The 12079-nt window shown below is 41.7% G+C and overlaps 1 protein-coding gene across 1 annotated transcript; it reads left to right on the top strand.

Annotated features, from left to right (window-relative positions):
- Positions 1–4519: 4519 nt before the first annotated feature.
- On the top strand, positions 4520–10291 carry prph (peripherin). The gene is made up of 9 exons (XM_034585951.1): positions 4520–5070; positions 6856–6916; positions 7305–7400; positions 7987–8151; positions 8240–8365; positions 8461–8681; positions 9027–9079; positions 9270–9343; positions 9499–10291. Exons 1-9 carry the CDS (start codon positions 4520–4522, stop codon positions 9577–9579), a joined length of 1428 nt encoding a protein of 475 aa, XP_034441842.1. The 3' UTR covers positions 9580–10291.
- The last annotated feature ends 1788 nt before the right edge of the window (positions 10292–12079 follow it).

Below are 12079 nucleotides of genomic sequence, written 5' to 3'. Positions count from 1 at the left end.
GTTCTGGCCGACACAGCAAGAACATGTGGACTAATGGGGAACTAAAAGAGATTATGTCTGTCCTAGATAACGCGGTCAGCATTTAAAGTGTTTTTTGAGAAGGCTGTTACTGATTTAAAACTTGGGCCACTGTAGCTAAAGAGTAATTTAGTGTCTGGGCAGCAAAATATGAGATATCTACTGTGCTTTTCTCGACAAAACACTCTTTCACAAGTAATTTTGTATTAGTGTGGTTTTCACCAAGTATAAATCATTCACAATGTCCTTTCTGTGGGGTCGGGTCATCGTCGTCACAGCAGTTTGACTTGACCCTGCTCTTCCTTATGTTACTCCTAATCTGCACTAGTCAGAAATCGGGGGAAACAAACCAAAGTCGGTGCAGCAAACAAAAGAGAACATGAGAAAAAATGGGAGGGACGTGCCACCATTAAGAAGTGGAAATCAGTTAGCACATTTTTTGTTAAACTAAACACCTTTTAGTTTGAATGCCTACCACAGGTTCTCCTTCATGTTTGGAAGGGGAGGGTGAGGTGAGGGGTGTTCAGCTGCAACATGAAACTTCACCACTAGATGTCACTTAATTATACACACTGAACCTTTAAACAAAGAAAAACAAATCCTGAATATAAAACCAAGTTGGCTTGGGGCCCGTAAAACATTTGTACCCAGGGGTCTGTAACTTGATGATCTGGCCCTGGGCTCTCTTTACTTACGTATTCCATGTGAATATCCTTCCATACTGCAGTGCTCTTTTGCAGTCATTAGCAAACACAGCCATTAATCATCCTCGACTGCTAACATGCCTCTTGGTCACATGTACCAAGTGCTGTTCAGTCATCTCTGTTCACTCCAGATGTGTTCTGCAGCCAAGGCAGAACCCAACAGCTCTGCTGGGAGACCATCATTTTTCACAAATGATCTCTATCTCGGCCCTGACAGCTCCTCCGGATCTTACCAACCCTGCAGCTGTTTATAGGTCACAGCAAAAGCAAATCAGCATCACTGGCGGAAGTGTTTTAACTCCAGCTAAAGGCTGACTAGTTTTTATTTGGTCAGGTTACTAGGCCTTTATCTTACTTTTGACTCTACTCTGGGTAAGCAAAAAATAGATGAGTCATGAGAGGACACCATTCAAGCAGCTACACTGCTCTGACTATTCTCAACGCTCCCTGGCAACAGATCTGTTGCTTTATTTGTCCTCCACACGGCAGACACCTACCAAAGTCACAGATATAGTGAAGACACACTGCAGCCCACAATCAGCATATACATAATGTTATCATGCTGTAGCTTAAACTGAATGGTAAATGGATTGAATATATATAGCACTTTCCTACTCTTATCAACCTCTCACTTTACAGTACAAGTCCAATTCAAACAATGCAAAATGCTTTTTCACACCATTTACACACTGCCGGCACAGCTGTCAGGGGCAGTTTTGAGGACCTGTCTTGTCCAAGGACATTTCGGCATGCAGACCGGAGGAGCCTGGGATCATACCACCATCCTTCTTGTTCCTGAAACACAGCAGCCTCAGCTTCAGTGCCTCTCTGTGGTTGCATCAGAAATGACAAAGCGGTGGACATTTTAGTGTGCCATGGTGGCAGAAAGATACTGCTGTACTGAATGTACTATATGACTGTTTTCAAATGCATCATTTCTTTAACATATATGCATACTCTTTTGTAAAAGTCACGTTCTGCTTCTGACCACACCCAAAACTTGAACTTAAAGGTTCAAGAATTTAACTTAATTGTCCCATACAAATAAAATTATATTAGCAAGTTTATACCCTGTTTTCCCATATAACAGAGACGGCACATACTGTGAGCATAGTGTGTGGAAATGGGAACTGATACTGTAGCCTGACACTGACGAATTTAAGGCCCCAACGGGAATTCTTCAAGAACCAGAAGGATCAATTGCTATCTGTAACATCTGGCTGAGGGTTAGTATTACCGATACAGTCCAGTCAAAAATTGTTGAGTTGTATATTTTTTGCTTATGCATCTGTGTGACTGACATATATGTTGTTAATTAGAGTGGAGGTATGCAAATGTTGTCTTGGCACAGGTCTAAAACTGTGACAGAGGCCATGCGGGCAGGTTGGAGCAGGATGTGGAAAAACAATAGAGAGTGAGATGTGTTCTCTGCAGAGAGGGTGAGACAGGGCGTGAGACAGAGGGTGAGGGAGGGGGAGGAGAGAGTTACTTACCATGAAGCAGGCTGATTAGATTACAGAGAAAAGACTAACATTTATTACACAGAGAGCCAGAGCTGTCCATGCAGACCTCGTACAGGAAAGTGTGGACGTGAGCGTTTATGAATGTCTGACTGAAAAAGAGACTATTCTGTTTTCACTAGCGTGTGTAACGGATGCTCCATTAAGAAGAGGAAACCCATGATTAAATTTCATCAGAGAAAGTGTTCAGTGCCGGTTAGAATAGAAACTGCTGATTGATTTGTAACAGTGAGCACGTATTTGAAGGACAAAAACTGTGACACAATATGTTACATCTGGTTGTGTGTTGCATTACGTCTAAAAAAAGAATAAACGGACAAGATTAAGGTAACAAGGTTCACTGGAGACACAAAGGGAAAGAAAGTACCACACCCATTCAACACGGAGCATGCTCAGTATTACGTCAACTTTATACTGGATTGGTAGCCTGTCTCCAGACCTCTATTAAAATGACTATAGATCTTACACACACACACACCTTACAATACTAGCGAGGATATTGTAAGGAACATGCACTGCAGTCTTCTGTAAGGGTTTGAACGTGCTTCCTCATAGAAAATAACTTGCATTGAATGTGCTTATACATGCAACAATCTTTCAACAATATTTTTTACTAGGGGGCTGGCAGGAAAAACTCCAGAGCAAATTATTCAGACATTCGTGTTCTCATACAGCCCCTCTGGAATATTTCAAGAGAATATCAAAAGTTCATGGTATGTCTGAAAGCACACTTACTGTTTCTCTCAGTTGTTGATTCATCATTTCAAGAGCAAACTCTGGAATATCAAAACTTGTTCTTTGTGTATCAGCCTTACAATTAGACTTCACACTCACATCACAGCTTTTAATTCAATTTTAATGCAAAGTTCTTTGTATGATCCCAAATTGTTACCACTGTATTCCATCACATCTTATTCCCCAGTACATACATATAAGTATTGGTTCGGTACTGTACTAATTTAGTGTTAGTACAAAAAGTTACACCGTAATTCCAGAGTATTTTCACTGTACATTGCAGGCTGTACTCTAAAGCATTACCTTTACGAGTACTAACTGAAGTATCCAATTTGAGACAAAGCATTGCCTCTATCATCAGCTCTTGGTCAGTCTGGCCGATCGACCTGTCTGTCCACCCACCTGCTTGCTCCTCCACCCGTCCCTCTGTAAGATTCTCCTTTTCCATTAAAAGTAACCTCACTGCCTCAGACGTTCTGTGCTTGAGTCCTCCCTGCCTGCACTGTTACAGCAACCTTCACAGCAACAGCTAATTAAAAGATTGCTTTCAAAGTCACATTAAACTCAAACCAATACAAATGTTGATAATGGCTTCCTGGAGAGTGCTGCTGTGTAAGTCATTGAGTTCATGCACCCTCTATAACAACAGTCACTATCCTGTGACCTCTTCCAATCTTTACGTTCTGATCCAGAAAAAACCTTGGAGTCATGACTTTGCATTACATGCGACAAAAAAAAAAACCTTGTTCTTTGAAAATATCTAGAGAGGTATTTGACAGCCCTTACTCTAGCAAGCATTACTGGATCTACTGCATTTGAAAAGGATAGAATAACTGCACAGTCATGGCTCTGCCCCAGACGCCCAGAATATCAATAAGGTATTCCATTACTGTAAAAGGAGAGAGAGACAGAGAGGAGAGAGGGAGGGAGACAAAGGGAAGAGAAAAAAAAAACCCAAATCCAATCAATGTGTCCATGTGATTCAATTTAGGCCAAATTTCACTTGTACTTGTTGGAAACCCAATAATATCATTCTTGACATATATGTTTGATAGTGAAGTTGAAAACGTTAAAACGAGAGTAAAATCTTACATGAAGACTGACCGATTGAGCTGAGCATCAATGAGGGTGTAAATCAGAGAGGCGAGGAGGGTGGGCGTGAGGAGACATCTTTAGTTATCAAAGCAGTAATGTAGAAGCCAGTCTGGCCTTCTGCCAAGTGCTTTAGTTAAAAGGGTGGAGCTGTCAAGACGGAGAGTAAGACGGAGCACTGATGAAGGCACAGGGAGAGGCAGGGACAATCTGTGAAGGGTAGGGAGTGGCCAAAGCCTGTACACTGATGTGTGACCGAGGAAAGAAGAGTTCATGTGGGTGGGGTGAGGAGAAATGAGGGAGTGGGAGGCGTCAGGATGATGGGATAGCCAACGTGGGTGCATAAAAACCCCCGCGGTCTTCAGTCTAGTGTCCTGTTGCTTCACGAGCATCACAGAGCCTTCAACGTTCCACCTTTCCTCAGCGACAGAGAACAGAACGAGATCAACCATGAGCCACTCAATGCAAACCTCCACTTCCTACAGGCGCACTTTTGGGAGCCCACACCCCATCTCCATGTCCTCCTACTCTCCTGTGTCTACCCGTATGACCCCGTCTAGCGGACGCTACATGCGTTCAGCGTCACCTATGGTAACGTCCCGCACCAGCTCCGGCTCCTACCACCAACAGCGTTCCCGCCCCACCGCTCAGCCCCCTCGCCTCTCCTACGAGAAGGTGGACTTCACCCTGTCTGAAGCCATCAACCAGGAGTTCTTGGCCACCCGCAACAATGAGAAGGCCGAGCTGCAGGACCTCAATGACCGTTTTGCCAGCTTCATCGAGAAGGTGCGCTACCTGGAGCAGCAGAACGGTGCGCTGCAGCAGGAGCTCAACCAGTTCAAGGGCCAGCAGCAGCATGGCCAGCCCAACCGCGTCTCGGATCTCTGCCAGGAAGAGATGAGGGAGATGAGGCGCCAGCTTGACGCCGTCGGCAAGGAGAGGGACCAGTACCAGATGGAGAGGGACAACCTGGGGGAGGATCTGACTCTGCTCAAGCAAAGGTTGGTACCAGCACGTTCAGATAAGAAAGTAAAGTGTAAAATGAAGATCAGTTACCTGGATATATCAATGAAATGATTGGGATAGACAGATTGATAGATAGTTTGTGCATGAATGATACATTAGGATGATTGAAGGATACTATAAGAATACTATAAAATAGTTTGAGGAATTGGTTGACCCTGTTCAACGTAAATTGCAAAACCATTACAGTACATAGAGCTACAGAGAAAGTTGCCAGCTGTCCAACTCCATAGTTTCCCAGTGTTCCTCGCCTCTCGATTCCACATTACCCTGTTGTGTGATTTATACTTAATAACATGGAGCTATAGACTGCGCTTACCAACAATACCATCCTCACAGCTGTCATTGACATGGTTGAGATACACTGCTACTGGTCATCGGTAAGCTCAGAGGAGGAAGGGATTTCTTATTGGCACCAATCAATTGAATCCGGTAACCATGGTTGAGTAGGGCGTGGCACATCAGTAGCCTGGACGCCACTAAGCGATGGCGTGCTATAGGACACTGCACTGCATCATGTCTACCAGACTGTTTCCATGTATGAGTGTCTATGTTTGTTGAATGTATTTTCCACAGGCCCTATTCAACATGAAACATGGTGATGAACACGACATTACAGGAACCAACGGAAATAGTATAACACACTACTTACGATCTAATTAGATAAGGAAGATGATGAGTGATTTTCATTTTCAACATAAATGTGTAGACTTGGAAACATGCACAATTATGTATGCACAAAGGGACATGAGATCACAGAGGAGCAGGGTGGATGGACCAGACAAAGGGTGGGGCCGGCTGAGTAGTGGGGAGGGGAGTGCGAGAGGAAATGGGACCAGAGGAAGAGAGGTTGGATATCAGGAGTGGGGAGAACAGCGTCAGGAAAAATCAATGTGACTCAATGACTCCATTAGGTGTAAGTGTCCCTCACTGCTGATGGTATGGTGCCAGGGACCCCATTAGGACAAAAGGGCCCCGCGTAACACAGCATGAATAAAAGATGAGGCAGCAGGCCCCACGATTTAATGCTTTCCCCACTAATCTACTTTATGTTTGCTCCCGAGCATGACTTTTGTCTGACAGGACAGATGGAGGCGTATCCAGATATTGACCACCCATCACCGGAACTTCTATTTTTGCAGAGAATGAGCAAAACTCATATTTTGTACATTCTGATATCATTTGTGATGAGTCATTGCAGCAACTCATAAATTGTAACGGAGTTTGCTGAAGCATAACGATGCTGAAATCAAATGAAATATCAATTTTAGTTTCTTTTTAGATTTTAGAAATTACATTTTGGCTTTTGACAGTATCTCAGTTTGCTAAAGCACATAGGACACAATTCATATTTTATATAACTACCTCATAAACCACTCCTTATATGTACCCAGCAGGTTTTGTCTCTCCACTGAATACTAGTCAATACTATAACAACCATTTAAAATCTATAAAAAGAGGGGAAGTGTGTGTACATAACCTTATTGAGTGACTGTGGATGACCTTATTGACCTGTGGGGAAACCACATTAGTTGAAAGGAGCAGCTGCTGATCCCACTGGGTGCTCTCCCAAAACCCTTTTCACAGGACAGTGAATTAACAAATTGATCCTGAAAGCTTTTTGCCAGCTGATGCCCTGGTGCAACGTTCGACAGAAAGGGTTTTCTTTAGGGGGAAAAAAAACTCAACACGTTCTTTGCTCTTTCTATTATGCTAAAGGTAATTCTTGTTTGAAATATGTTGTCTCGCTCTTTGTTCTGAAGGTTGGATGAAGAAGCCCAGAAGAGGGCAGATGCTGAGGGCAACCTGGTTTCCTTCCGTAAGGTAAAGACTCAGCTCACTGGACCATGATTAACATATTGATTAGTGTCCTGAGGCAACAGGTCAAAATGAACAGCTTTGTTCCATCTTCAATGGAATGGTGTAATATCATAGAGCAGACCTGTAAAATTGAGACTAAAACTTTTTTTGTTGAGGCACTTTCCTACCACTCCACTTGGTTTGTACAAGTACAAACCAAGTACAAATCATCACATGGAGTTTCATTTCCAAGCCTTTACCTTTAGATAAGTGGAACTCATACTCATGTTTTTATATAGCATACTGATCCTCAATTTAGCATAATGCAATGTAAAATCAATTAAGTGTAAAGGAAAATGTAGCTGCAGTTTTTGCAACAAATAGCGAATTATGTTTTGTTTCCGGTTACTAGGATGTGGATGATGCCACATTGGCTCGTCTGGAGCTGGAGAGAAAGATTGAGTCTCTGATGGATGAGATTGAATTCCTGAAAAAGCTCCATGATGAAGTAAGTGAATCTATCACTTATGCACCTCACTGTCAACGTATTAATGGAAAATTCATTTTTAGGTGTTGTCCTTATCTAGACGAACATTATGGAAACACTCAACTTTTGCATGTGCAGTATGTGATGACAAACAAGATCATCCCAGTGATTAGCTGAACCAAGCCACTCATTCATTCTGTACTGTAGATAGTATAATGATTTCATGCTTTTGTTTTCTGAAGTTAAAAAAAGTGGTTGCATACCACACAACGTGCTTTAATTGGATGCCTTTTGAAAATTTGGGATTTTAGTAATATCTGCAAGACAAGCAGACAAAGAATCAGCAAAAGATCAAACGGGAGTCATTAGCATATTGACTGACTTTGAAAAGGAGCCCGTCACGCTTACACTCCTTATTGTGTTATAAACTAACTCTTGGATAAAGACAATGAGATGCAAGGGGCTAAACTAGCTCCCCACACCTTAATAAAGGTTTGTGTTTAAGCGTGTACGAGTAATTTAATTTTTTGCTTTGACTGTTTAGACTTATTATAAATATAAATATAAAATAACTTTTGTCCATTTGTGTCCTGTTCTTTATCACCAGGAAATCCAGGACGTACAAGTGAGTGTCCAGACCCAGCAGCTGAAGATGGAGGTGGACAGCAGCGTCAGGCCTGATTTAACTGGTGCCCTGAGGGACATCAGGGCTCAGTATGAGACCATCGCCTCAAAGAACATGCAGGAGTCAGAGGACTGGTACCAGTCCAAGGTAGGCAGATAGCCAAACAGACAGTTAATAACACAGGAGCACAGTAACACACATTCATTCCAGTGTATTTCATCTTTTGTCATCACAGTTTGTGGATATGACTGAGTCTGCAAAGCGCAACACTGACGCGCTGAGGCAGGCCAAGCAGGAAGCCAATGAGTCCAGGAGGCAGATTCAGTCCCTCACCTGTGAAATTGATGCTGTGAAGAACACGGTGAGGCCAAGAACCACCCGTTGATTTCCTATATCAATCTGTCATGTAGTGGTATCTATGAGAGAACGGTGGTGACGTGCTGTTGTCTTTTTCAGAATGAAGCTCTGCTGAGGCAGATGCGTGAAATGGAGGACCAGTTTGGCAATGAGATTGGCAACTACCAGGACAACGTGGGCAGACTGGAGGACGAGATCCGCCATCTGAAGGAGGAGATGGCTCGCCACCTTAGGGAGTACCAGGACCTCCTCAATGTGAAAATGGCTTTGGACATCGAGATCGCCACTTACCGTAAACTGCTGGAGGGGGAGGAGAGCAGGTGAGGGAGAATTTTTTTTGTTTTCGTTTTTCACAGATTTGTTCCATCCATAGACTTTCAAATATAAATGATGTGATAAAAAAAGCATAAAAGAAAGGCTTGAATAAAAACAAACATATATACAACAGATGGATGTGACACTGAACTGCTCAGAGAAAGTTTGGTGTAGTAGAAAGTTTCATTTTATGAATGACTTTTCTCGATGTTTTCACCTATGGGGCTGTAAAATGTTACGGATACATTTTCTTTGTTTTTTATGTACGTACTTCAATTAAGAACTTCAGAGCAATAGAGCAAATTCCTTTTTTCATAACAGGTTAGTAAATAAATCTCATTTCTGTTTAGGATTACTGTCCCCATGTTAAACATGGGTATGAGCAATCACTATGGAGACCGAGGTAAGCTTCTCAGTTTCTCATATCAAATATAAGATGTTCAGTCTCAGGGCTTCCTTTTAATATATTTCAATTACACGTCAAATCAGTGATGATTCGATCATCGAAAACAGAGAAAAAAAAAATCTATTTGTGGAATGAAAATGTATCTTCATGTAAAAACTCAGCAGCACTTTAATCTGACTTTTCATAGACTTTGAACCAACTCCAGTGAGCGGGAGCAAGAGGACTGTGCTGATAAAGACAGTTGAGACTAGAGATGGAGAGGTACAACAATTCATACAAAATGAAAAGACGTAATGCAAAAATAACTTGTTTGATATTATTTGCATTATGGAAATTGTGAGGAACATAAAAAATATTGTTACCAAAAAAATGTGAAAAAAATATTTGAGCTAATTGGACCGTTTCTTTCCCGTCAGGTGGTGAAGGAGTCCAGGAGGGAGAAGGAAAGAGACTCAGGCCACAGTGATGGAGCCGATAAGGAAGATAAGGATGACTAGATGAAAACTGATTGGAAAATGTGAAGGCCACTGCCATAGTAGAAAAAAAATACATGAAAAAAAAGAGAAAATTAATTCGAAAAAAAGAGAACCTGATACATATATATTTAGTCCTCATTGCCACTAGTTATGTGTTTATCTGCTGAGCAAAGAGTCGCAGTGTAGGTGCAATGTTGAATGAATCCCTTTAGACAGTGTCACCTTGGTGCTATTTAAGCCACCCAACTTTTGCTAACACAAACCCCTTTAGTAACTTACCACCTGAGGCCTTGATTTACAGTGCAATCCCGTGGAGTGCTTAGACGACCACACATTTATAGCAGCGTGTTAAACTACAGGCGAAAATATTTAAACTACAGGCGAAAATATCTAGGTTAGATGCAGGATGTTAGAAGATTGTGTCGTAGATATGACTGTGCTTATCAACCTTCTGACTGTCCTTTCACTCAACACACCTTCAAATAGAGATCGAGACTAAATTCACATGTTGGCATTTGTTTTAGAAGCTTTGCTATCCTCTTATTGTGCAAATCACCAAATCAATAAAGACATGGATCATCAATACACAAATAGCAGACAGGAAATGTTGACAGTTAAAATACGACTATCACCAACTAAGAAGACTTTGGCTGAATGTGCTTTGCGATTCTGTGTGTATCTGGCAACACTGAAGAATGAATATGTAAGTGCAAATAAAATGAATTGGAGCAAACCTGTGTTGTCTTGTCAGTCCATTTATCACGAGCGAATCAACAACAATTGATGATGTGTTCAAAAGTAATGTACAGATGTGTACTTTTTCTTCATTTCCATGTCCAGAGTTTTGCTCCACACACGACATAGTCGGCATAACCTTCACTTAAATGCTGTCAAGTCACTCAGACGCTTTCAGGGACTAATACAAATCAGACCATCTCACTCCCAATGGTCTATGGCTAGAAGAAAGGACAGTTGTTATTGTTATTACCTCAGCCAGGGAGGAAATGTTGTCACCTGTGTCTGTTTGTTGATTTATTTGTCAGCAGGATTATGCTAAAAACAACTCAAACCGATTTCCACCAAACTGAGTGGAGGTATGGGGCACAGGCCTGGGAAGAACCCATTCAATTGTAGTGCAGATGCCGATCAAGAGGTGTATGCAGCAGGATTTCTTTTCACTTTCATTCACATTTTAACATTTTCTGTAATCTTTCAGGGATTAATGCACAAATCTTTTTTTAAATTTTTTTATATCTCTACTATAAGAACTTGAAAATCACGTGACAATCATTGTTTGGCCTTGGTGGAGATACAGTATGTGCTCTACTGAGTGTCAGTGTATTCTGAATTGAGTGGGAAACACAACAGGATTAAAACCTGTGCTCTTCTTATAGGTGACTACCATGGCATTGGTATTAGCCCCATGTAAAGGCCTGTGTGCACACTATTTAGTAGAACCATTTTAATCAGGTATTTAAGGCATTCATTGTCAGTCTCAACTCAATGTTTTGAGCATATAGCATATATAACATTTTATAATGGATCATTAGACAGCTCATTATAAAAAAGTATAAAATACCTTTACGTGGCTTCTCTTCTCTTAGGCTTAAGATGTCTGGTAGTTCAGGAGGCTGCCCAAAGGTTCTTTACCTTTACTAGTTCACTCCATGATCATGCATCACCAGTTCCTTGCCAGGGGAATGACTTCTGCATTAGGTGGCATCACATGCAGATTTTATACATTGATTAAAAATCGATTGATTTATTTTTCCCCCCCTCCAATAACCTGAGTTAGATAAAGAGTGCTGCACAATCAGTATATGTCAAGCAAGAATGACAGTTCTAGGCAAGTAGTACAACTCTTCTTCTATTCTTGTTCAATGGAGGTTGGCAAACAGCTTTTAGGTGCATTAACGCCACCTTCTAAAGTAAAGTGTGGATCAGAACAGTTACAGGATTCAAACATTTCTTCTTCATTGGAGTTGATCAGCAGCTTGCATCCATGATGTTGCAATACTGCCATCTCCTGGAGTTATTTAACTTTGGTTTTTTCCGATTTTCCTCTTCAGTCCAGATTTTCTTTAGAAAGTTTAACAGATGCTTCCTGCCTTGTCCACTTCCACCACACTCCAGTCAAGTCAGTGGCCTGTGCACCTGCTCCTGTTAGCCCTGTGGTTATCATGTCCTTTCTTTACATTCCACATTTCCTGCAGTTACCAGATGTATGTTCTACTGTTTCTGGTATCTGACAAGTGCTGTGTCTAAACCTTTGGAGAACACGGTCTACCTGGCCAATGAAGGCCGCCTCTTCCATTGGTTGAGTAGACCACGAAGGCTGAATTGAAATGAGACGGTTTGGTCTACTGAGGACCCTTATTGTTTTTGCCTGGCAACAGAGCAGAAGTTGGACATGCCGAGAACGTTTGTCTGCCCCTTGATTATATTTCCACATACAGGTTGAGGTGAAGCGTTATACTTAAATATTAGATGTTTTGTCGTTTGTCTGTGCCAGTTACCTCTT

This window comes from Hippoglossus hippoglossus, chromosome 5 (genome assembly GCF_009819705.1).
Source record: "Hippoglossus hippoglossus isolate fHipHip1 chromosome 5, fHipHip1.pri, whole genome shotgun sequence".
In the NCBI taxonomy this organism is placed as follows: domain Eukaryota; kingdom Metazoa; phylum Chordata; class Actinopteri; order Pleuronectiformes; family Pleuronectidae; genus Hippoglossus; species Hippoglossus hippoglossus.
This window is presented reverse-complemented; position numbering and strand designations above follow the sequence as displayed.